At 34.8% G+C, this 27,541-nt stretch overlaps 1 protein-coding gene across 1 annotated transcript; it reads right to left on the bottom strand.

The window, feature by feature from the left end:
• Window positions 1–26,748, bottom strand: LOC127132186 (protein ILITYHIA). Its single transcript, XM_051061078.1, has 60 exons — window positions 26,406–26,748; window positions 25,867–26,246; window positions 25,635–25,766; window positions 25,166–25,547; window positions 24,902–25,048; window positions 23,472–23,656; window positions 23,248–23,374; window positions 23,065–23,138; window positions 22,909–22,985; window positions 22,775–22,811; window positions 22,535–22,701; window positions 21,659–21,842; window positions 20,013–20,090; window positions 19,438–19,557; window positions 19,248–19,307; window positions 18,171–18,296; window positions 17,984–18,089; window positions 17,723–17,886; window positions 17,208–17,510; window positions 17,015–17,131; window positions 16,827–16,928; window positions 16,596–16,745; window positions 14,471–14,635; window positions 14,227–14,403; window positions 12,942–13,064; window positions 12,739–12,819; window positions 12,497–12,613; window positions 11,854–12,026; window positions 11,607–11,684; window positions 11,379–11,526; window positions 10,742–10,864; window positions 10,599–10,655; window positions 10,414–10,524; window positions 10,147–10,338; window positions 9,893–10,066; window positions 8,677–8,787; window positions 8,515–8,584; window positions 8,335–8,413; window positions 8,072–8,174; window positions 7,827–7,997; window positions 7,606–7,728; window positions 7,411–7,524; window positions 7,195–7,301; window positions 7,062–7,113; window positions 6,839–6,945; window positions 6,674–6,733; window positions 6,475–6,589; window positions 6,219–6,329; window positions 6,000–6,137; window positions 5,796–5,918; window positions 5,605–5,676; window positions 4,318–4,430; window positions 3,374–3,532; window positions 2,228–2,324; window positions 1,922–2,104; window positions 1,190–1,384; window positions 934–1,113; window positions 722–854; window positions 508–586; window positions 1–360 (listed from the first exon to the last, which is right to left on the bottom strand). The coding sequence occupies exons 1-60, from the start codon at window positions 26,524–26,526 to the stop codon at window positions 318–320; spliced, it is 7,896 nt and encodes a 2,631-aa protein (XP_050917035.1). The 5' UTR covers window positions 26,527–26,748; the 3' UTR covers window positions 1–317.
• Between the last annotated feature and the right edge of the window lie 793 nt (window positions 26,749–27,541).

Raw genomic sequence — 27,541 nt, 5'->3', positions numbered from 1 at the left:
TAACAGTTGCAAAACTAGGCCTCGTGATTGACTAATGAACAAAATACATCACAGAAAAACTACATATTACCACCAAAATCTAATTGGTACTAAAAACAAGAGTATATTGCTACAGAAATTCGCCACAAAATTTACAATTATATCGACAATCAAATACCCAGCTGGAAAAAAATTGGGTAAAAAAGCCTCACATTGTGTATACCTATCTATATCTTTGACTCTAATATGCCGCCACTACAGATTTGGTTTTCCATGAATATTCTGTATCCAAAGACAATGGTTTGTGTTTATATGGACCTCCCTCCTTGACAAGCTTCTTAGCTAGTTGACATATCTCCGTCACTTTCCCCGCTGTCATCACTGCATTTCATTGAAATGCAACCATAACTTCAGACATAATAATAACAGGTAACTAATTTTGTTATAGAGTTTATTCAAAACTCAACAAATTAGATTTCTCTCCTAAATTGATCATTTATGAAAATAAACAGTTGATAATATAAGTACCTATATTCAGGACACTTCGATAGACGTCTAGCATCCAAGCCAGTGATATACTTCTGTACTGCTTGAACATTTTCAGAACCTGGAGAAGTCAAAACCAAATAAGAGTAGGAAGCAATATATATGCATTTCAATTATTGGCCGCTAAGGTAAAGATCTCTTTATAAAAGGTAGAGATATATCGGTGGATATAAGCCTTTTTTGGAGGCAAACGTACCTTTTGTTAGTTGGAAGGCATGTAGAGCGCATCGTTCTGCAGCAAGTCTAACTGGAGTATTTGCATCTTTTAAACACTCTGCTAACGCAGGGCCAATAACCGTCCCATGTGACATAATGGCAGAAGGGTTTGCCTGCAGAGTTTTATTAATGAGAAATATATATTTTTAACAAAATAACATTTACACGAGGCAAGATTGTTTGAGTGCATACTTTGGCCACAGCCTTTATAGCAGATAATGCCCTTCTTCTAACTTCACTGGACTCGTCACGTGTGGATGTAACTAGCAATGAAAGAACATCTTTGTAAAGCGCTGTGTCAGAAGGATCAACTTGAGCTTTATAAAGAAGAAGCCTTCCCAATGCCTTGGTCGAACTTTCACGAAGAGGGAACTGTAATACAGAAAATTGTAAGTCAGAAAATAGTAATAATATAATATAACAAGATAGTAGTTCTAGATTAACACACCTTCTCATCCTTCAATGTGTCTCTAAGGCAATCGACAATAGTTGGGAACAAGGAAGATGAAAAAATGGATGCTGGATTGTGATAGAGCAAGGAAGAGATTGTAAGGATGGAGCCATGCCTAGGGGGCCAATTTGGTGAATTAGCTAGAGTTGACAGTTCCTGAATCAACTCTGTGATTTGAACAGCTTCGAGGTACTGCAGTTATATTACAGGGATTAAGTCAAAAATAATTAAGACATAATCCAACAATGAGGCAGAATTAAGAAACTATGACGAATACATAAAACGATACTGATGGTAGTGACATAATAAAATGTTAGTAATGGTAATCTCATAATAAAATGATAATGATGGTAATGACAAAATCAAGAAACAATCATCAACGCATCTCAATAAATTTGTATCTATCAAAACAGAGTTAAAGAGTAACAAATGGTCCTTTAAATACATAAATAGATCTGAGGCATGTTTATTGCTTTGCTGTTCTAAAATCTTCTTCAATTTCTAAGAATGTTATAATAGATTTTTTATGGTTACCAGTCATTTATAATAGCTAAAGGTTTCTGTTATGAGAACATCTTGCAAGGAAAACTTGGGATTGTACCTATCTGACTATGGCTTGATATTTGCATGCTTAATTAGTTCAGTATAATTAAGTCCATCACAAACTTAATTTTTTCCTCTCAAGTTTTAAAAATTTGTAAATGCAATTTTCTTCAACCATCTACAAACCTGTGTTAAGATGCCCAAGACGCTCGCAGCATACATTCGAACTCGATCGTCCTCATGATGAATTAAATCTTTCAGAACACTGTATATACGACTTATAACAGCAGAGCCCACATTCTTCCCAGCATGCTTCAATACACCTTTCAATGCACTCAAAATAGCTTCACGAACACCACCATCTGATCCCTAAAACATTTCAAAATCCAACAGTTCAGCATTGTTACATGTTTAAGATTTGCAATATTGCATTAGCTTAAGTCAGAAGAATAGCAAACAAGTAGAAAACTAGAATAACAGTAATAAAATTACCTGCAGACCGGAGAGCAAATCACTAACTAAAGGGTCAACCCTGGCATTGAGTCCACTGAGCATCCCAAGGGCCAGGGCAGCACTAGAACGAATAGTTCTGCAGTAATATAATACCTAATAAGCAACAATAAAAGTACAAACAATACAAGATGTTGCTACACCGTCAATAACTGTATGGGCAAAGCATACAAGTTAAGCCAAATTAAATTAAATTTGTAGATGAATAACAGCTCATATGAGACTCATTTGCACAGCATATCCCCCCAACTACAGAAAATAAACTCTAAACTTTGACCCAAAAAACTAAGTAATTGAATAAGAGCTACAAAATAGTGATGCAGTTACATATTATACACCTAAGCCAGTAAGAATTCACTTAAATCTGCTTTCTTCTCCTTTATGATGTTATTAATGTGTGATTTCACATATTATTTTTCTTTTAATGCCTCATACAAGGGTCATTTCCCCGTGTGTGAGATCAGTTACTACTTGTCTCCCCGTTTGCAAGTTTCTCTTGCCTCTCTATTTTCCTCAAACTCTACCTTACCAGTATCCTCACCCAATTCTGTCTCCCCAATCATCCCCCTACTTTACCCAGTATCCTCTACCCCTTCATCTTCAACCCCTGCATATGTGTCCTTACTCAACCTCGCCATCGCACTACTCTCTTGCTCACCAATTTTAACCTTTAACATGTGAATCTTGCATTACAGGATCCTAACTGGGACACTGCCAATCATGCTTGAACTTGCCTCCCTGCAGAAAAAAGACACATGCACACTTGTTCCTTTACCTCCCAAACTTGTTGTCATTGGTTGCAACCTCAAGGTTTTGAAGTCTATATATTATGCAAGCTCAATAATGTCATCTATGGCCTCAAACAAGCACCTCGTGCTTAATTTGAGAGAGCTCCAGGCAGCCCTTGTGCAGCTGAGGCTATTCATTGTAATCGATACATAATATTACCACTCAATACAAAAATGAATTCATGTTCTCTCTCTCATTCACACACTCCTTAACAAACCGAGGTCAAGTCGACATAAATCAAAATTTAAGGGTATTGCTGGGTTGTTTTAAATATTAGTGAAAAACAAATGCTAGACTGAGAACAGATGAAGGGGAAATCAATCATCATCTCATACTAACCTTGTATTATCCTGCAGACACTTGACAAAAGTGGTTTGCAGTTGAGGAAGAAAAGGTTTCAGAGAGATGCCACCCCTTCTAATCATGATAATCAGAGTAGACAAAATTGCACTCTTCACTTGCCATGGGAAACGGTCACCTATAATACGAATAAGAGGCCTGTGACAAACGAGATAGGCAAAGTCAGAATGTATAAGAGATCAAACATCCCAGAAATAGTAAACAATAACTTCTTGCATCTCATTTGGTCGTGAACACAATGGAAGGCCTGCTATGAATGATGATTTAAGGAATTAAACACAATGATAAGAATGGAAGAGCAAGTTCAAGCTCTTTTGTCAAAGTTGCATTTACCATATAAAAACTAAAACAATCAAACAGCTTAAGTTGTTACAAAAAGAACAAAATTAATTTGACATTAGGCCTCTTCCAAAAAAAATCTAGATATCAAAAATATCATAATCAAATTATTTTTCATGTCATCGCATGAAAAATAAAGTGTAAAACAGTCAAACCAACCACTGATGATATGTATACGGACAGTTTATTTAAAGATTTAAAGAAAGTTATCTTTAAAACATAAAAAAAAACTCATGTAAAGCCCAAGGTAATTTACATCTGTTTACAATCATAAAAGCCACTTTTAAATTTTTCTTTAATCTATCACACTCATTACCATCAAATTATTTCTATTTTAGGTTCTCATTATAATCAGAGCTTGATTATTTTTAAGAACTTAAAACAAGTTAACCTAAAAAATGATTATTTTCTTAAAGAAAAGGTTTTCCATAAAATAATCTTGAAACAAATTGACTCATAATAAGTACATTCAGAAAAGAGAGAAACATAACATTATTACAAATATTAATGATAAAATGACATCATTTGAAACTTTAGTTAAAATATAGAGATTTAGACATGAACAATTTTATACCACCACATACCCTGTTATTGGGATGACAACCTCCTTGAGTGATTTTTCTCCGGCCACCTCTATCAGTTCACCAAGTCCCAATGCAGCCTGCTCTCTCAATTCGGCGGACCCATTTATGAGACCCTGAGAGCATAAAGTTTAACAAAATGATTTTATGTATAAATCTTCCAACAATAAGTATATCACACAATGGAACATTGAGAACGCAATGCTTATATGATAGATATCAAAGCAATTTTTCATTGAAAGCCTTTTTGAGCACAAATGACATCAAACCAATGCAAAAACAATTTATTTAAATTGATGAGAAATCCATGAAAAGGTCTTCCATATGAAGGTTAGATAATGGCTTGGAGCTGAACAATTTAAATTTGGAGCATGGTGTTCAGGAGATACGAACATCAAGTCAATCGCAGCTAAATGAGATCACTCAGCTCAGACAACTGTCACAGAGGACACAAAAAACTCACTCCAGAGCATGTTCTCTTCCGCAACAGAGAGGAGAGAAGAGTCGACACCGGTGGAGAAGGAATCAGCTAGAAAGGAGGTTTAACGAACCGTCACACGCGGAGGAGGCTGTGATTGTAAACCAGCGCACATGGAAAAAGTGTGACTCCAGATATTAGGAGAACATTTAGGGACATGATATGTTGGCGCACAGTGACTCCAATGTTGGTGTTTTCATTGTGTAACTCACTCGGAAAAGTTAAAACCATGACGGGACAGAGAATAACATGACAGCAGAAACAGGTTGAAGCAAAGGGGTGGAGGGAAAGGAATATTGATGAAAGGACATATTGGCAGAGTCAGAATTCAAGTGAACTATTGGCTGGGTATACAATTGGAGACCCAAAAAGTGCCACTCATGTGAGCATCTTAAAAGCTGTGTTGCACCAGATAAAAATTAGGAGAGGGAGAGAGCATGTCTTAACCAATTCCTAGCTGCCTGTAGTGGTTGGGAAGGGCGGGAATCTGTGTAAGAGAAGAGACTGGTAGTATAAATATGAAAAATACGATAAGTTTTGGCTGGAATTTAAATAGTTGGGGAGGACAGACAAGTCACTCTTAAAACTGCATTGGTTCCTTTAATATGATGTTGAAAATTTTATTCATTGTGTTCACTACACAAAGGATCTGTTGTAATTCAGATACAGAACTTCTTTTCCATTAATATACTGAATAAAGTTATATTCTCCATATTTTCTTGTCGGTGCATACCACTAAGTAACTAAAGTAGAACACATGAAAAGCTAATACAAAACAAAATGCAGAAATTTCAATGTAAAGAAAAAAGTACTTGGAGAAAAATTGGCAATATGGGCTGCAGTGCTTTAGGAAGACAAAATCCAGGTATGAGAATTGGTCCTCCCTGCAAAGCAATCACACAAAACACAAGCATTAGCAACATTCAAAGTAGCCATTAGGAACTTAAAAAAACAATATCCAAATGCCACAATAAGGAATCATTTCCAAAAATTACAGCGCTACCTTCTTCTTCCTTCGTTCCTTATCTCGGGATGAGGACACAGCATCACGAACTAGTTTTATATATGAAGGGAGTACCTCCTTAGGTACCGAAATAATGACCCTTGACAAAGCTTCCAAAGCAGCCTTAAGAAAATTAAGTTATAAATAATATACTCAATCTCAACAGGGTATATAAATATATTATTAACAACTAATTCAGCTTACAGTAACAGTAGATGAATCGGGATCACTCAATAAGACGATTAGGGTAGATATCATATTTGGAGCTTCATCAACCAGATATAACTTGCTACTTTTGAAAAAGTATCCTATCAGATATGAACTCGATCTTCTTACAGCAGCCTGTTGACATAAATTGTCAAAAATAAAGAAAAACGATGGGGAACTAAGGACTGAGGAGCATTAAATTTCAATGGTAGGTACCTGGCTATCACTAACACCTTTCACAAGCTCTGATATGAGTGGGTCAACACCTTCTTCATCAATAACCAAGACTATTGTTTCAGCAGCCTTCTTAGCAGAAGTTTGAACCTCCTAGAATTTCAATAATCAACAAAATTTATTAAAAATAATTAATACTCTTCTACTTTCTATTGGACAAAAGTTCATGAAGCAGACATATAAATTGCAAATAGGATGTATAAAGATGTATTATCTTCAAATTATGTGTATTTTCTACCTGGTCAACATTACTCATTGCTGATAGCAAAGGAGGAAGCACAGTACCAAGATGAGAGTCAAGACCAGGCCCAGCAACCTCTGCTAAAGCCCCAAGAGCATGTGCATTGAAGGCCCTGACCATGTACCAGCAAATTTTTAATTAAGATGCAAATGATAAAGCATTCAGAACAAATGAATCCAAACATAGAGACACATACGACAATGGAGGATGAACAAGCTTGGGTAGAATGTGAGGCAAAACTGCACTTGTTCTTACACTATAAAAAGAAAATATAATAGATTAGTCAATTTATAAGAAGTTGGTAGAAACAATAAATCCACTATTCATGGGCCTATGATAATAACAGCATCACACATGTTACCTCAGAATTTGTTTAAGGCCATCAAGTGCAGTGTCAGACGTTTTATCATCCTCCAATGCATGTAGAAGAGTTGGAACGATCTCATCAATAGCTTGCAGACCAGCACTCTGAATTGCAATTTTTTCAGGGATAAGGTATGGTAAAACGGTTAGGTTTTATCTCAGATGCCACAAGCAAAAACTTGAACACAGAAAATCACGCAAAGAGGGTAAAAGATGACAACCTTGTACAGAGTGCTGAAGGCTAGGCCCGCTGACTCACGAACTGCAGGCTCACTGTAAAAATATCCATCTAAATATAGCATAATGCAGACTAAAAAACTCTAAAAACAGGAGAACTCTTTAAAATACACAAACCTATCACAAAGAGCAGTCCGAATAGTGGGGATGAGATCAGTCATGAAGATCATCAACTGACTCTTACCAGCGCTTGCCATCACTTCACTCAGACCAACACAAACACCCTTGCAAGCAATGCAAATTATAATTGTATCAAATAACATGAGCCATTGGCTTTTTCACATGTCCATTGTATATTTTTTTATTAATTTGAACACCATAAACTATTCTAACCTGTCTTCTGCTGCTGTCAGGGTCACTCAAACCCTGGGATAAAATTGGGATTATCAAGGGAAGCACACGTTCACCAAGCTTTCTGACAAGCTCACCAAGTGATCGTCCAGCAACCTTGATGAAAATCAGCATTAGGGATGTATAATTTCTGAAACCTATGACCAGACATAAGTTGAAACAGATATAAGTGCATACCTGCCGTCTTTCAGATGACGCTGATGCAAGGGATGCAATTAAAGTATCCATCAAAACTGGCATAATTTCCCTAAGAGTCTTTGGAGTATTTGCCACAATAGTTTTCCACACGTGTAATGCAGCCTAAGAAAAGAAGCATTCCGTTTTGACAGCTGAGATATATATTCCCAATTGGTAATCAGCCTTGTCAAGAAAAAAGTGATGAGTAGATAAATTGTTACCTGGCGTACTGACAAACTAACATCTGCTCTAACCATATACAATGCAGCAAGTACTTCATTGCGCTTATCACGCCCTAGAATCTCAATGATGGCACGTCCATGAGCCTCAGTACTAGAACCTTCATCGTCACTTCCCCCCTCAAGTAAAGCTTTACCAGAAGTCCCAGCAACCTGGAAGGAATAAATAGGCTCATAAATCAAATCAGGTTTGGTGATTGAGTTGCTGTAATAGGACCACTACATACTTTGAATAATAGGTCGCCCAATAGCTCCACAGAGCTCTGTCGAATACGCCAACTATCATTAAATATTCCATCCTCAACAGCTGGTAGGAGAAGAGGTAGAGACCTGTGAAAATTTAAAAGAAAAAATTAATGGAAGGCATCCTACTCTGTGGCATTCATCATGAATATAATCCGAGAAATAGAAAAAAGAGCAATAGTTCTAGCATGAATAATTCAATAAGAATCATAGAGAAAGTGATGCATAAAACAAAGATAGAACATACGTTGTTGCATAATGTTCAACCAAGACATGGCCAGCCCCTAGTGCAGCCTCCCGGACAGATTCATTCTCATCAGCAAGACCTAAAAATATTTAAAAAATAAAGAATGTGGTAAATTTAAAGATAACAGATCATGAACAAAAATGAAAGACATTACCAGGTCGGAAATAGGAAGTAACATACCATCTAAGATAGAAGGTAGCACCTGGGGAAGATAGTTTTGGAACTGGAATCCTAATGACCGCGGCAAATACTAAAATAGTTTGAAAAACGGGTTAAACAAACTTCTGAAAAAACTCTTCATAAGTTATAAATAAGAACAAAAATCCACTTCAATTGCTTCACCTTAAACAGTGTCAAGTATCCATCTCGAACAGATGCTTTTTGATGGGAGCAATTTCGAATAATGTCTGGCAATACATGCTCAAAGTACGCAATACCAAGTGCAGCTAAGACCTGAAGTTTGTTCAGGTGATGGAGGAGTACATAAAATCAAATAGGTTAAATTAAACAAGGTGGTAAAATTATATCCTCAAAGAGTGATGATAAATTAAATTTTGATTACAACTAATACGTGAAAAATAGTCAAGTCTGGTTCTACTCAAGTATCCATCTCATAACAACACAGTTCTGTTTCATTAATCAAAATACATATAATTTTAGATGCTAGTAGTTGATAGTAAACTCTCTACCACCATCTGCTTAACGGATAATGCTTATGAAGCTAGGTTTGAATATATGATGAGGAGTGAAATGAGACAGCGGAATGCAATGAAGCTTCCAATATATTGTTTGTATAGTTTTATGATTGTTTGAATAGTTTATGATCGAATAGGGAAAGATCAGTTCCATCCAACATCACCCAAGTGGAGGTAAAGAAAAAAACTTATTGGACAGAATGAAATGAAACACATATGATCAGGTTTCATTCCAATTCATCTTATTTTCAATAATCAAAATAATTGAACCTAGCACCAATCCATCCATTTCCACCAATTTGAACATGGCCTCAAACCCAAGTCAACTTCAAATTTTTGTTCAGCCATAAAAATATTTGCAACTTCTTTATACAAATTTTGTTTACCTATTTCAAGCTTCTTGGCGTGTATTTATTCAATTTTATCCAATGTACCTAGATACAAGGTTTCTCACCAACCAATCAACTAAACCACGACTTGTCATACCAAATCAGAAGCTGTCAGAAATGTATATTAAAAAGTAACTCATGTATTTACCCAACAGCTAAAACTTATGGAATACATCATTCATGACATGGTACTGAAGCAACTTTGTCCATGTGTTCTAGACTCAAGAGTTTAATCACTGTCGCCCCATTCATTCATCAAAAAGTTACTTATTAGCATAAGGGCTTGTGCACTGTCCATTTTTCAAGCCAAAAGAGCTCTTATATGAAGGGGCAAGTTAAAAATGTGACAATAAAATTTAAGTACTTTTAATTAACAGATTAATTCTTTGGAAGAATTGGTTTATGATAGAAGCCAAGGGTAACTATATAAATTTTCAAGTTAAAAATATAACAAAAGATGGTGGGGGGACTGACCTCACTCAGGCCTTGAGCCGCTCCAGAGCGTTCAACATTACTATTATCAGACTTCAGAGTTTCAAACAACCATGGGACAAGATCAGGGAAATTATCTTCACCCATTCCTCCTATAAGGGATCCAATGGCTCTAGCAGCAACTGACCGAACTTCTGGGATAGGATCCACAAGAACCTGATCTCATGATATAAAAATGAAATTAACAAAGGGTCAAGACTAATACAGCTATTGTAAAAGCTATCATGAGAAAGTACCTTTTTGACTTCTGGGAGCAACAATCCTATATACGGAATCATATCCTTCGGCTCTGTCACCAAGGAACACATGTTTCCAACTATTTGTGATGCTCTCTTCTTAGTGTCAGCACTCCGTACCCTCAGTCCTCTGTGTACTATTGGTACCAACAATGCAAGTGATGGGGCATCAATTGAATTGACAAAGGTCGTCTGCAACCAACGGATCAGATTAAAGGCAGCAAAATATAAAACTTAAATCACCAAAGTACATGCCATAAACCCTACTTGGAGAAGAATATCAAGAGAATATTTTGTATGTTCATTAGGATCACTGAGTCCCTTAAGTAGTGTAGGGACAAGGGCGGATATTTCTGGATTCTTTATCACACTTCCAACCTGAAAAAAGAAAATATAAAAATATAAATACAACACAACAATAATCTAAGCAGCAGGTAATACCCAAAGCTAACCTGTTGAAGGGCTGTTTGCCCAGCTGACTGAACTTTAGGATGGGAATCAGTCAGAACCTTCAAATAAAGAGAAAGATTTAGGTAATGCAACCAATAAAGTACAAGAAATATACTTGTGATAATTTGATTGTTTAATCAAATACCTCAGTCAATTTTGGTACAATCTTAGGCAGGCACTGAGACAACTGTTGAGGAGCACAGTAAGCCATAGCGCCAAGTAACTGTACACTACTTTGTTTTGTCCTCCACGCTTTATCTTCAAGACCCTGAGCAAATATATTAACTATTGAATAGCTCTTTGCTAGAGAAGCACAGTAAATGACACAAAACATAGTAGAACCTCTATAACTTCATAATGTTGGGAGAAGATGGAACTTTGTAAATTTAGAGGTATTGCTGAATAAATAAATTATTAATTTAAACAGAATTTTCTCAATATAAAGAAATTATATTTTATTTATGTAAAAAAAATTATAACTAATATACAATGTGTAGTGTGTGGGCGTGTGCGTATAGTGAATTTTTATTAAAAAAATTACTGTACATATATTTACAAAAGCACATAATGACAGCTATTTTTTCAAAATTTGTTGTTGCAGTTTGAGCATGTTAGAATCAATTTTGTCAATCCTGGAGAGTGGCGCAGCGCAGCTGGCCACAAAACTGGGATACCGGGATGGCGTATGTTGGGACTGTGCCACACCGGCACTAAATGCACTATTGATAACCTTGATCTGCACACAATGATTTGTCATTATAATGATAAGCAATGTCAATCACCTTCAAAAGAGATGGAAGGACAAGCTTCACTCCTTGAGCACTAAGTTGAGACATCATTGCACGGGCCGCACATTCGGCTGCTTCCCGAACTGCAGCTACTTGATCAGAGAAAGAAACCAAAAGAAGTGGTAGCATCTCGATCACATACCTGAATACAATCATGGTGAGAAGAATATAAAACCATCAAAATAACAACATTAAGAATCAATAACTTAAGGGTCAACATACGGTTCAAATAGTTTTCCAAGTGTTTCACAAAGGCACTCAAATCCAAGTAAAGCTCCTTCACGAGATTTTGCAGAGTTCCTGTAGTTTGAAAATAACAGAATATAAGGAAGATACATTCCCTTTTCTTATACATCAATGGCCACATGTCTGGTAAAAAAACATAAACTGCACTTTTTCTCAAAACTCCATGCACCGCTGGGAATTTTGAAAATACAAAAAGAAAATGTATAATAAAGAATACTCCAACCTCTCAGCAAGACACTCTTGAAGAATAATCGCAATCTTATACTTTTTCAAGCAAGAAATGCTAAATCCCTTAACCACCCCTGCAAGTCCAAAAGCAGCCCCACGGCGTTCTCCATATTTCTCACTTTTCATCATCTGATCCAACAATCGAGTAACAAGAGCTGATCCTTCATCCTAATGGTATCAAATCAAATAACAAAACAAAACATTTCAATTCAGCAAACAACCAGAAAAAGTTTATTGTGTAAAGAATGTAAACATGTTGATGAAGGTGTGCACTGAATAACTAGCAAACTTGAACCCTTGAAAAAAGAATTGCTGTCAAACAGGGACTTGGAAACTGTAAGAATTTGCCAACTGGTTCAAGTATAACTTACAGAAAACTACTAGGGCACAAGTATATAAATGTATCAAAAGACCAAACATAGTCACCTATTTATATTGAACCTTTTGCTGGTGTAAGTATAGCATATGATCCGCCTAATCAACTAAAGGGGTAAGGATAATTATGCATTAGGATTTTTATCCCCGGTTTTATATAATGCCAAAAAAGAGGAACTCTTGTTGAGTTCCATCTAATAATTCTCCATGGAAACAGAACTAAATGCATTGAATAATAACAATAAGACTACTTTTGTGCATACCTGTTTTGACTGCATTAAGGGAGATAGACACGCAGAGACGGCCCGCTGAACAGATTCTGAAGGAGTGTTCAAAACATCCAACAACTTGTCCACAACAGCATGTACCTTGGGATCATCCTGCTCAAACAGAAGTATAAATATTACAAGAAAGTTAAAATTCAACTTGCTATTAAAACCAAAAACAATCAATAAAAATGAGATGTTAGTAATAAGCAATAACAGAATAAAACTTCAGAAATAACCTTTGCCAAGTGTTTTGCCAGAGCTCCAGTGAAGATAACCACACCCTCACGAACCAAGTCATATTGTTCTTCATCTGGTGCCTAAGAAATTGGAGGAGAGGAGAATCTATTAACAAAAGATCCCCTAGAACTCTGATTACAAAGAGAGGGAAAAAAACACGAGAGTATTCATAAATGTATCTTCAATATGACATGGAACTCACCGTTTTGTTCAAGTAGTTCTCAAATATGGGAAATAACAAAGAGACATTGTCTTTTCCATTTTTATCAATGATCAATATACCAGAATTAATCATTCTGTCTCTAACATCAGAATTTAGATCAGCCTGCAAATCACATCAACCCCGTAGTCAAAAGTTAATTGCCATTTAATGTTACAAAAATTACCCTGTAGAACATGATAAAAGGTCACTAGCTTAATAGATACATACACTACCATCAACAAATCATAATAACCGTGAAGATAAGAGAGCCTCAACATTTTATTTAAAATTTAGGCTGATTCTTTTATTATGACAATAAACTTCTTTTCATAAGTAAATATATTTTCATTATAGAAAGTAACAAGTATTAGAATATTTTTAATAATTAAATTTCCTTATCAGAAATTAGTATATTGGATAATTATGTTCCGTCCTAAATTCTATTATTTCTACACTGTTTCAACATTTTGTTTAAAATTTAGGCTGATTCTTTTATTATGACAATAAACTTCTTTTCATACATTAATATATTTTCATTATAGAAAGTAACAAGTATTAGAATATTTTTAATAATTAAATTTCCTTATCAGAAATCAGTATATTGGATAATTATGTTCCATCCTAAATTCTATTATTTCTACACTGTTTCAGTAACACTATCAACATGCAGGATTAGATTTCTTCAACCGACATCATGGAAGATTGAGAAAGGCATTGATTTCATCTGAATATAATAATATAATGATGAACCTTGAAAAGCAAAAATTAAAAGCCCAATCCAAAAATACTGCTATTCATTTGACATAAGCTCAAACATGCACAATGTACAGAAATGGATTCAATAAGCTATATCAGATATTAAGAGGTTAACTAATCTTAATCACCCTCATCAAGGTACCGACTCTGTTTGAATATATTGAAATTTTCTCTTAAAATATTGGCTGTATCCTAATTAATTTAAAGTGACCAAGACTATCTTATATTTTGGATTTTAAAACCATCTTTATGCAGCATTACGGGCTTCTGTGATTAGGAGGATTACTAGAATAGTTTCAGTATAAGTAAGAATTAGAGTTGTGTCATGTATGATAATATCCAACATGTCATTCGCATTTATATTAACATAATTGTACTTTCAAGTTTCATGAGTATTCCATTTTTCCCCTATACTTAAAAGACTAACTATAGAACTTCAACAGGCCCCAAATGTGAGCAATTCAGTGTGAAAATAGGTTTCAGTTTGAAAATTGTAATGAAAATTTTCAAAAATGCCAGTGAAAGTTACCAGTGCTCTCGATATTAGAAATGTCATTACAACAGGAAGGTCTTTTGTTCTCAACACATCAGCAGCAGAATGTAGTGCTAATGCTACACCTTGCCTACCCAGCCAACCAGCATCAACATTGCCATCTCCAGTTCCCGTGTCACGAATATACAGTGAAAATAAAGTGGAAAGTGTCTCCTGAAAAATATTAGTAGTTATGAGATAAAATACCGAATGACAGGTTAAAAGTTTTGAGCAAGCATACTTGTATAAAATCTGGATGCTCATCCAAGGCAGCAGCTAGAGCTTCAGCAGCGGCCAGGCGAACATTGTAGTTAACATGAGAAAGTGCTTTGTAAATTCCCGAAAAGTCTGTTCCAAAGTCAAACCCATAATGATCCCATATGTCTTCTGCCACTTCAGCGACAGACTGCAAATAGTAAATTAGTCGTCATATATATAATTGGAGTTAAAGAAATTGTATAAAAAATATACAGAAGTAGAAATCTAAACTTTCTAAGTGCAATATATAAGAGTTTTTGTAAAGATACAAAGTGAATGAGAACCTCCCCAAACCATTATGAAAATAAATCATAACTAGAGGATAACTTAAGCATATAAGAACTATAAATACGAGCAATAATAATTACCATAACATATTTGATGCCAATATAATGTCTTTTTTTTTAAGCAAAAATGTTAAAGTGAAGCAAAAGATGAAGGCACAAAGTTCCCAACTAGGTTGGCACCCTCCTGCACCCACACCCAATTTAATTTGTCATTATTCAAGACTATTGGATGATTTAGCTTCTCAAGAATCATTGTTCAATGTATTTGATAAGTTAATTTTATCAGAAAAATCCAATCTCATAATTAAGGATCTAAGTACTATTCTTTTCAAATTATCAATATTATTAATTTATGTTTTTAAACAACGGATAAGAAAGACACTAAAAACATTAATTAATAAAAATTCACTGTAACTGCATTAGAGTAAATTAGCCTCTCAGTTCATTAATGTTATCTCTCACTCAACTAAGTAGGCAAGTCAATGATAAAGTTAAAAAATTTATTAATGCATTTTTTATATGTTTAAGTGACCCATAAAATGAAACCAAATTTCTTACTAAATGAAGAGAGCAACTAAATAAAGTCCAAATGAAGTGATGCAAGGCACCAGTTAGTTCAAGACACAATGAATCCATAAACTTTGATTCTACACGTAATTTTCCAGATAATTCAAACTCTAGTTATGCATTTTCTGAAAATATATAATTGTGTTTCTTTTAAACCTAGAATCACTAATTGGATTATGTAGAGTTTGAATTTGGTAAGAAAGAGTGTTGATAATGACTATTGAAGCCATGGAAAGTTTAGCCAATAATGCCCGATTGAATAGGCTGGAATAGCACTTCCAGCATCATTCTGATTCGGAAAGAAATTATCATGGAATCATTGGGCTGACGACAAATCTATGAAGGTTAGATGGTGGCCTTTGAGAAAAGGTTTCAAATAAAATTAAAAATAACCATGGGCTTCTCTAATGCTATAAGAAAACAAAGACCGAGGGGAAGCTGGAAAATCTTTAGAGGATAATCAAGTAGCCGGAACTTCTGTTGAAAATCCAGAAGAGGTTGTCGGTGGTGGAAATGAACCGGCTCGTTAAGCTCGCACTGGCAAAGAAGGCTTCTCCAGCCACAGCCATAGTGGCTAAGATAGATCTCTGATTGTAATGCCATGTGATTACCATTACCATACTAGGATGCTGACATTTCCCACACAAACTCCCTTTATCGAACATAGATAGCCAGCCTACACCTCAATTTTCCATCTCCATATCGGGTTGCATATTAGAGTATAGAGTCAAGTCGACTAACAGTATATTGATTATTGACCAAAATGCAAGTGAAGCTTTTGGAAAAGAGAGCCATCACAGTGTTTGTTCGCAAGCTGGGTTAAGGTTTTTTCTAACGCAAAAAAGTAAGTCAAACTAGCTCAACTCGCTTTTGCAGCAGCATGTGAGCTAGGCTGGCTCGTTTTGAGTGCTCTAAATATATCAGCATTTATTTAGTTAGGGACAAGAAAAACTGCAAACTGCGAAGACAATAGCAAAGCTATTAATCAATGCACTACAACAGAGAAAATTCCATGCGACAAGGAAGAAACAACTTTGAATAATGGAATCAAAACAACCTCGAACTGCCTATGCAACCCTATCATGCAGAGATTCATGATAGTAGCTTGTTCTTACCCTAAAGAGAAATGGAATTAAAAAATAAGCCATATCATCACATCACACTCTTTGCAAGGCCACGATATTCCCCGTGGACAAGATAAATTGAAAGGGCAAGAAAAGACCTTGTAAATTACGAGAGGACAAGGGGGCAAACCTTCTCAGGATCATGTAATGCTATCCATATACTTGTTGCAACCTCAGTATTCTGGGTTAGAGAACGATTAGAAACAGCAGGGATGCACTTGACAGCATTTAAGCAGGCCATTCTCACGCGAACATCTTTTGCATAAACCCCATAAAGTGCCTTTAAAATTACAAATTGAGAGCTAATATAAGCATTGTTACAGAGAAACATAACTCAAACAAGAGAGAGAACAATACATACAGAAGCAACTTCGTCAGGCTGGAAACCAAGACTCAGCTCATTTAGAGCAGGTCCTATTGATGCTTGAAAAGCTGGAACAACGCCAAGGACATGGTAAAGAACCTACAAAAAATAGTTTTAATAAGATGGAAAGCATTGGTGAAACAAAATAGATGACTAAATAATATATGAAATGTAGAAAATATTACCGACAGCATTCGAACCCTAGGAAGAGGTAAATGAGCATCCATGTGTAAGTAAATTAACCGAAGCACTGCTTCGTGAAACTTTGTTTTCTTTGAGCACAGAAGAATTCTCTCCATTATCTATTCAGAAACAGAATTAGAAACATAGAAGCCTTGCTAAATTGATTAAATTGTGTGTAAAAGTATAATTGCTTACAGGGAATACAAAAGAAAAAGAATCAACTGGAAGTGCTCCTGATTTACACGAAGTGGATAAGCCATCTATAATTCGCTCAAAAAGGCCAAGGGGTGGCCTTTTGTTGACTTCCTCTTCAACAACTGGTGGAGCAAGATCCAACAGATGATGAACTTCATCAGTCACAACTAGACGTAAGGCAGTGGAAATGTCAAAGGCCCAATCACAGAGAGGAGGAGCAGTGCATCTTGATAACATCACCAGGGTTTCAAAGGCCTCGTCACTTACAATAGGTGATCGCAGTAAAGGTTCAACAAATTTGACCTGACAAACATTTAAACTCATAATTGCAGAAGCATATTATTGCCTTCATATAAAAAAGGAACAGAGTATGAAACAAATAAATGCACTGTAAATTTAACAAACAAAAAAAACACAACAAAAATTTTGAATCTCAGAATGATAGTAGTTAATTCAGAAGCATCAAATATATATGGCAACAAATAACCAAATATTAGTAGGAATCATTCCAATACCATGGAAGGCAGTCTACTATGTGCAAAAATTGAGTTAGCAATGGCCATATTTCCAAGAGTTCTTAGCATCAAAGACAGATTTTTCTGTATTTCACGGACTCTATCACGTACAGAGGCCTCCTCCTTAAGAAGCAATTCTCTTGCCTCTTCTTTTGCTGTCTTCCCTTTGTCTAAATGAATCACAGTACAACAACAATCAAAACCATGTTAAGCAAACTTCGAATTCAAAAAATATAAACATCAGGCCAATAGAAGTGAAACACTTGCCGGCCTTCTTTGTTGTCTTCCCAGTATCCTTTTTCCCTGCACCGGCAGCTTCTCTACTAGGTTGATCTCTCTTCGTTGAATGGTTAGATTGGGCATGATCCTGTTCAAAGGAACAGAACACAACTAAGCAAAATTTGCATGGAATGGAGTAAAGAAATTAGAAAAAAAAACTAATATGTACCAAGCCATCTTCATCATCATACATCCGGAAACGGCCCTTTGCTTGTTTTGTGTTCTTAAAAGCAACAGATTCAGCAACATAAATGCCTTGCTCTGCGGAAAGCATCCCTTCAGGTGTATGAAAGATCTGAAACCAAGTGACCCAAAAAAAAAGGAAACTAATAGTTATTCACATTATATAGTCAACACAAACAGAATCAGATAGTTACTATTGTTGTTAAGAGTTTGTTACAACAACAGACTGACAACTACTCTGCAATTCAGTTTCTCAATTGACTGTATAAATATGAAAACTCCGTCCTGACTTCATTTCAGAAATAGAACTACAGAGAATAAAGAAACTCCCTGTTTACTTACTCTAAATTTCTTTTACTAAATAACAGCAAACTGATATCACTATGCCCACTGTACAGTCTACATAATCAGATAACTATTTTTGTTAAGGGTTTGTTACAACAGACTGACAAGTGACAACTACCCTGCAATTCAGTTTCAAGATTGACTGTATAATGAAAACTTCATCCTTAGTTCATGTTAGAAATAGAATTACAAAAACTATAGAAAATCCCCAGTTTACTTTTTCTAAATTTCTATTACTCTGCTTCACTTTCTCACTCAAAACACAAATATTACTTGCAGAGTAAATGAAATTGAGAGTCATGATCAGAAGTATTCAAAAAACTTAAGTTCCACCTTCCACGTTATATAGAAATAAGGCCTAAATAGAGCTTATGAAGCTTAGCCACACCTCACCTTGCAAGCTGGTTTGGAGAGATTTAGCCACCCCAAACCCTAAGATGGCATTAACGTCTTTCTTAAATCTGTTTAAGAGGCACCCATATTATCCATGCATCAAGTCCTATAGTGTTCGGCATGAGGGGTATACTGAGAAAAACCTAAGTCTTACATTGGCTACAGAGAAGGCCTAAATACAGAGTTATAAAGCATATGTAATCATCATATTACAAGCTGGTTTTCAGAGTTGAATGAGGCCCAAAACCTAATACGAAGTGTGGAAAGACGTCACAGTGATAATATAAGTTGACTATGCTACTGGAACCATGTGAGTGTGAATTACCTGGATGTCATTCTCTGAAAGTGTATCATGAGAAAACCGCTCGGGAAGATTTAGCAAATGCTGGCATCAGGAATATGAAGCACAGTAGTCAGCGAAAGAATTTAAATCGACAGATCAATAACAAGTTTCAATGTTTAGTCTCGAAATGAAAAACAATACACAAACTGAAAATATAGAATAACATGTCAACCTTCTCAAACTCTGTATATGTATCTCCGGGGATTATAGTCATCAAGTTAGACAGTGATGATATTGCTGCTTCTTGTTCTAGAGGATTAGCACTTCTCAAACCCATTTGTCCCAGTAAGACCTGCAATACAACGTACCATCTGACCAGTTAGCAATACAAAATTAACCTTTCTCAAAGAGATGCAGTTCGTACGTGAAACTGTGATCGAACCAATAGGATTAAAGTAGACAATATACATAGCAAAACAAATAAATACAGAAAATGATGTTTCCAAAAATTAGAATGTTGGTTTATCAAATGCAGATAACTAACAACAGAGTATATAGCAAATTCTATGGTGCAACCACTGTACCATCCCAAACAATAAATGAAAATTTTTTGATGATGCAATTGAATATTAGAACAATCTAGCGAGCCAAAAATAATCACATGAGTAGCAATACTGGTGCAAGCATGCAACCAACTGTAGCAGGTGACTAGATTTTGCCAGAGTATAAGGGAAAATAAAGTTTAGTTATTCGATATATTAATGCCATCAGAAAATTCAAATGCAGCAGAGATTTGCAGTTCATTACCTGTACAAAGTTTACCACATTACCAGAAACAATATCAATTACATCAAAGCCATGTGCTTGCAGACACTTAGAGACCCTCTGGAAAAAGAACAAAAACAAGTCAACCAACCAACCAAAAACAAACTCTGAATTATAGCACACTAAAGACAGTGACTAGAGATCTACTCACTGTATATTATTTGACATGCACAAAATTGCAATTTACACTTCCAAATGGTAAAACAATGATGAACATCTCATAACAAAAGCTGGAGTATTTTACTCATTCAAAGACGCATAAAAAATGTCTGGTTTTATATTTTATTAAAAAAGATACACACATATTAAGTATGGACATGGTACACCCTCCGGAGTGAGTTACAAGAAAAATTAACTTATATTTCTTGGAATGAAATACAAGCAAATATCAATTATTTGTCTCCTATTTAATGATAGTATCTCTAAAATACACCTCATTTAAATTTAACTTTTTGTATTTCCAATTAACCAATTACTAATCTTGAGGAGTAACTTAGGCAATTGACTCAATATTTTTATTGAAATTGCACATATTAAATGTGACCAACTACATTTCTAAATATTTCGCATAATTTAGTCTATTTTTGCTTATATTTCATTGCGGGAAGATTATTTATGTCTGGGCTAAAGAGTAAAGATATACTTAGCCATCTCTTCTAATGTGTTTTGGACAACTTTAACTAAGAAGCAGCTGCTTATTTGCTTTTAAATATTCCTACAACTACCTCCATCCGGAGTGAACGTGTAATGCTTTTAGTTAAAATAAAAATACAATATGTTTCCTCCCATTAAGGTACAAACTCCTTGCATAAGACGTATAGGGCTTTGGTAGAATAGGGGCTAACTTATTAATGACAATGTGCTGCCTATGAAGACCCTTGTTTTAATTGGCTTCCAAAAGATGCACATACCCTGTCTTCCTCTGTAATACTACTTTCTTTGATCTGTTTACTTATACGCTTTATTTTTGTATCAAAAACAGTGTACTCGAGACATGCAAAATTTCAATCTATACCATTACAATGGTTAAATATTAGTAATATCTTGATTAGAAGAGCATGGTATGTGGGTGCCATATATTATATATACTCCAGTCTCATAAATAATGAGCAAAATAACTCCTTTCACACTCATTAAGAAAAAAAGTTAACTCATTTAATCTTCAAAAAGTAATAAAAAAAAGTAAATGTAATTTCCAAATTACCCTTCATGTGAAATTCCTTCATGGAATCAAAGGACGGTTAAAAATTAAAACATTAAATTAAATAGGATAAATAAAAGTAGTTAACTTTTGCTTATATCTAAGACCAACAAACACAACTATTTTGTTGCTTATATTTGAGAATGCGGGGAGTATATAACAACCAATGTAGCCTCTTAATTAATGCCTAAACGTCCTTCAGAGGGATAGAAGAGACTTAGAAACCAATACACATACAATTGTCCATATTATAATTCAAACTGGTGATGCCATAGTCGAGATATTATCAATAATACAAGCATATTTTAACACTACTGCAACCCATTCCTAAGATTATATGCTGATCACAACTCAATTAGAAAGAAAACATAACAATAATAAGTAAAAAAAAAGTATCATGAAGCAATATAAGATAATACATTGGTACCTTCCACACAGCATCTCTTTTTGCACTACCAACTACACATGGGTGATGTGCGCAAAGGATTATTCTGACAAATGAATCAGGAGCAACTTTCATGGCTGAAGATGACATAATCAGTAGTGCCTTTACCAAAACCTCAACAGATGGAACGAATGGAACTTGAGGGTCCAAAGAAATATCGGTGTCACTGCAAATTTAAACATGAGAGCTTAAATTAAACAGCAAAAATAGACTAAAGTTATCAATGTCACTGCAATGGCATAAAACTTTTAATATCATTGAAAATAAGCCATAAGAAACTAAAATTACAGAAAATTGAATTGCAAAACAAGAGGGTTGGTTTGGCTTCCGTTCCCGTTGAATAAGATTTTCAAGAAAGGTACAACCATTGTTTCCTATATTTGTGAAAATAATAGTTTCCTATTTGTGGGAAGCATGTTGTTATAACCAAGTTAAACAAGGGTTCTGAGAAAGCAGTCTAGGGTTCTGGGGAAAGCAGCCTAGCCCTGCTATTATATAATCTCCTTGTTCATTTTCTTCACTTAAGGGAATAAAGCTATGTAAATTTTATCTTCAGGCAGAGTTAGATAATGTGAAAAATGTCTTATATTGATTTTATCTTTGATTATCTCTTAAATGCAGTTTCATATCTGAGTAGTGAGTATCTTGAATTATATCTTAGGATTAATTCCTGTATTTCTTAGTTATTCATGTTCGATAAAATAGAATTAGGAGTAGTATTAATATAATAAAGAGTCGGTATTTTCTATAGTCAATTTATCATTCTCTTCCCTCACTTATCTAAAACCCTAGACTTTCATCAAGCCTACAATGATTCAAATGATAAATATGAAGATATATGTACAATAAGCTATTTACCTTATTCTTAAAGCTGAAAGTTTCTCTTCAATCAAATAAAGATACTTTGAAAATTCAGAGAAAAGATCTTCAGATAATTGTGGGACAGAAGTTATAATCCTCTTAGCAACATTGTAAGCTATTCTTCGAACATCCCACCTCGGATGGCATATAAAAAATATGATTAACTGCATCAAGTTGACAATAACTGAGTTAATATAAACACCAACACAGGATCTGATAAAATGCAAATTATTTTACCTGCAACAGCGATCTGACTGAGAAACTGGATAATGTACTGTAGCACAAAGTCACAGAACAAAACATAATTAAGCATACAACTCATAAGACATAAACTATGATCTGGTCTTTTGGCACTATATATGCAATTTTACCGCTGTAAATGTTCGAGAAGAAGCACTTCAAGAAGATCAATACAAGCAATGCTATCTTCAACTGCTAGCTTTGATGCCTGTAGAGCACATTTTTAGATATGAAGATGTAGAATATAGCTTGGATAATGCTAATAAAAAAATTGCTAGAGTAATTACCGTGGAAATGGGCACGAGGGAAGGTTCATTTTGTGATATAGTAGCCCATACTTTTTCCTTTACCAATATTTCCTCTAGGGAGATAAAACACAAATGAACAAATGAAAAATCTTCGCAAAAAAAAATCAAAAAAGACTAAGATATAGCTCTAAGTTCAACTACATTGAATGCACTAATACTAACCAGCTTTAATATCAACGGCAGCTATCTTCCCAACTAATAACAATGCATATATGCCATCTAAACGTTGCACCGCTTTAGTAAAGCCAGTTTTTACAAGTTGGACAAGAGGGCCAAGCAATGATGATATCTGAAAATATTTAGCTAAAACGTAAGGGGATGAAGTTTACATACCATACATGCAATAAATTGACAGCAAAGGATAATTGATTAACATGACAAGTTACCTTTAAGACAGCATCGTCATTTTTGCATAAAGCGTGTAGACTGCGCAGAAAACCCCTTCTTAAAATTTCTTTCTCTTTGAGACCAGATGCAAAAAAGGAAACTAAACTCTCTTGAATAATATTTGAAGATTTAACAGCCCAGGAAGCTATAGCTGACAAAGTAGCCATTTTAACCTCCTCGTTTCCTGCCAATCCAGAGTGGAACATGAAACAACAGCATATGATCCATATGAGGACAAGTTTGTTTTGGATTTATTTCAAATATAAAATCCTTCTAAATTTAAAAATGCATCTAGAAATTTTGAAGATTGAAGATAATCAAATAAGCTTTTGATGAAAAGAATACAAGAACAAAATAGAAAAAAAAATATATTTTTTGTTTTCTCAGGTTAAAAGGTGTGGTTTACAAATAACAAAATAAAAAGGTATATCACTAAGATGCAGTTTTTCCAAAACATATTCAAATGCACCCTAAATACCAACCACAAGTGCATATAGACACATGTGACGCTTGAGGCTTCGGGTAGGGAATCACCCGTGCACAAGGCATGTTCAAAGAGAGGCTCCTGGGATGCTTCTTGGCAAAGGGACACATGAATGAACTGAATTCACTTCGGAACAACTAATGTCATGCAGGTAAGGGGACGGGACTATATGGTTGAAGGTTGGCTTATAAGAATTGATCGGTACGACCTATGACAACAAGATGCATCTTATTTTTGGTAGCTGATATCATAAGAATTCCATAGTTAAGCGGTACGACCTATGACAACAAGATGCATCTTTTTGGTAGCTGATATCATAAGAATTCCATAGTTAAGCAAGCTTGACTCGAAGAAATTTTGGAATTGGTGAATTTAAGGAAAGTTCCCAAGTGTGTGAGTGAGGAAAAAACACTCTAAAGAGACTTGTGTTGGTTTGTGGGGATAATTATACACTAATATTTAAAATCGTACCATAGAAAATAAAACCAATGATGTTGTCCCTATGTAATTTTGTACATTGATTCTCGTTAAGAACAATGATAAATACCAACTGATAATCATTCTAGGGTCAAGCCTTGAGTCCAGACAGAGGCATTTGAATTTAACCGTGTTTCAAATGCATGCCGCATAACAACATACCTTAAGCAACTATTTGTGCTACATTTGTATGATACGTACAAATCTAAAAAGAAAGTATTCAACTTTGTATTGTCATGATTCATGTGAGTATTTGTTTGAGTCTCCTAGGGAATATTGAATGTGGTCTTGTCATCTAAGAAAAGTTATTAATTCTTGATATATTTTAAAGGTTTTCAATGTCAAGATTAAGTGGGAGTTAGTGGCTTTTGCAGATTTTTGTGAGCATGTTTGACGTTTCAAGGGTATCCCAAGGCACACAAAAAAAAAGAACAATTAAGATGAATATTAGTGTGTGGCGGTATTTACCATCATCCTTGTAACATGATAAAAGAAAATCACATATTGTTTGAGACAAAATGATGAGGTATTTCCCATCAGGTGCATTAGATAATTCTTGAATCGCATTCACCATTCCAACTCTCTGGTATGGAAAAGCGAGTCTTCCTTCTGAACCTATTAAGAATAAAAACACAGATCAAAACATATTAAAAGGCACCATCAAAACAGTAAAACAAGAACAACGATAATACCATAACAAGTTAAAAACACGAGCATATGATTACTTTATACCTTTAATAACAGATTTGATAGCATTGAACATTGTGTCCAGCGCATCTGGATTGCTTGATTTTTGGCTCAAACTTCTGACTATAGCTAATGCGACGCCCCTTCTCCCTTCATCGGCATGTCGAGCCTGCACTAGTACTACCGAAAGAATCTCCGCAGCATACTTACTCAAATCAAGGTTAACCAACTTCAAAAGAATTCCAACAGACTCCAACACAATCTCCGGGTTGCGCTTAAGCATTTTAACAGCGGCCGGCAAAACAATAATTCCAAAATCTTCATGTGATATTTGCAAATACAGTGGATGAAATGCTTCAGTGAGACTCTTTCCAGGCTTTTCTTTTGCACTCAATATTGCATTAACATAAATATCAAGAAATGTGGGCTGTTAAGTGCAGGGAATTGCGTTAGAATTGAAAATCAATCTCGTGTAAACATAAATACGTAAAATTAATGAATCCTACTAACTAACCTTGAATTCTCCAAATAAAGGCGGTGATCTAGTTGAGAACTCCAACAACAACAACAATAATTCCGGACTATCCTTATAAGGAATTAGGCCATTTTTCACTTCTTGTACATAGACTTTATAAATATCCGGTGACTGAAAGCAAAACAAGCATAAACATCTAAATTATAATAATCTCTTTCAACATAGACCAAAACGACCAAAGCAACATTAGCATTCGAAGGTTGAACAAAACCTTAGAAAATAAATGAAAAATCTTTTTCTTGCAAGCCCTTCTTTCCCGAAAAGATCTTCGCCAAACAATATTAAGCAAAGAAGCTTGCCCTGCAGCTACTCTACACAAAGCATTCTTCGAAACGGTCGAAAACTTGCTCTTGCTCAACAGTAAACACGACCAACTGATAAGTCTGAAGCAGCCAACATGAGATTGAGATTTCATCTGCTTTTCCATGCTCTGAACAAGTACTGCTGCAAAAGTCTTCATAAAAACCGTTCCACTCAAAGCCTTAACAATTACGTCATCAACCGCTTTTCTCGATCCACGATCATCGTAAATCGCAACAGTTCTAAATATAATATCAGTTAACAACGAAGCAAGCTCTGGAGCCACATCATCTACAAAAACCACAACATATATGCATTCAGATATTGCACTTTTCATCTAATCAACAATCAAATAGAATAACAAATCACAATCTGTACTAAACTGAGAACTAGATCAATAATTAAGCACTAAATGAAGTGAAACGTTAGTGTGATCGATTCAGTGGTGACCTGATATGGATGAATTCAAAAACGCAGGGACTTCACGCTGGAAAATTCGAAGTCGTTGGTTAGTGGATGAAGTAGAAACCAATTCGGAAAGAGAAACAAGGGACTGCAGTGATTCCGCCATTGTAGAAATGACAGATCTGAAGGAAGCTGTGGAGCTGAGAATCAGATTGATATGGATAAATATTGATACAAACAGCTTCGTCTTCTTCTGCGAATACACAGAGACGCAGTGGTTTAGCTTCAGTGGCGATACTGGCTAGGGTTTTGGTTTCTGCAATATCTTGTCCTAATCAATTTCGGAATTTAGTCGTAGTGAAAATGAAAACAAAGCACGGGCATTTCTTTTTCTTTTTCAGTTTCTTAGTAATAAATAATTATAATTATAAGCGTTAAAAAACATACTGAAATTTTTCTTTTTGTTTATTTATATAATTTTTAATTGGAATTTTACCATCTCTTATTAGGATTTATGAAGTGACTTATTTGTTTATCTAATTTCATGTTTACTCGTATTTCTTCAATATTAATACAAATTAAATATTTTTGATTTATTTTAATAATTTTAATTGTGATTAGTTGGATTGGTGTTTTCTTGTTTTGGTTGGTGTTTTAAAAATCGAACCAAATTAATTGGTTGAATCGGTTGAATTAGAAATCGGAGGGATCATCGATTTGGTCTCGATGTTGGATCAGGTAAGCTATTGAATCAGCGAGAATAGATAAGAACCAATCAAAATCGATAAAAATTGACGAGCCGACAGTTTTAAAAATCGACGAGTTAAATGTTTATTTTTTTCCTACGACAAAACAACTTCATTTTGATAGTTTTTTAAAAACTAAAATTAAAATATAAATAGATTTTGTTTAAAAATTTATTTGAAACAATTCTCCCTCCTTATAATTAAATTGATTAGGCATTATAATTATTTTGTTATTTTACAATTAAACTTTGTTTAAAATTTATTTAGATTTGCATTTTATACTATGTTGTTGTGTGTGATGACTACGTTTAGAATTTCAATTTTAAAAAATAAATTTGTAAAATTATGATATTTTGAAGTATTGAAATTTTGTAAGTGTTGTAATTTTTTTTTAGAGATCAAGTTATTTGGTTTGATCGGTTTAATAAATATATA

The sequence above is a fragment of the Lathyrus oleraceus genome, chromosome 3, assembly GCF_024323335.1.
Source record: "Lathyrus oleraceus cultivar Zhongwan6 chromosome 3, CAAS_Psat_ZW6_1.0, whole genome shotgun sequence".
Taxonomy (NCBI): domain Eukaryota; kingdom Viridiplantae; phylum Streptophyta; class Magnoliopsida; order Fabales; family Fabaceae; genus Lathyrus; species Lathyrus oleraceus.
This window is presented reverse-complemented; position numbering and strand designations above follow the sequence as displayed.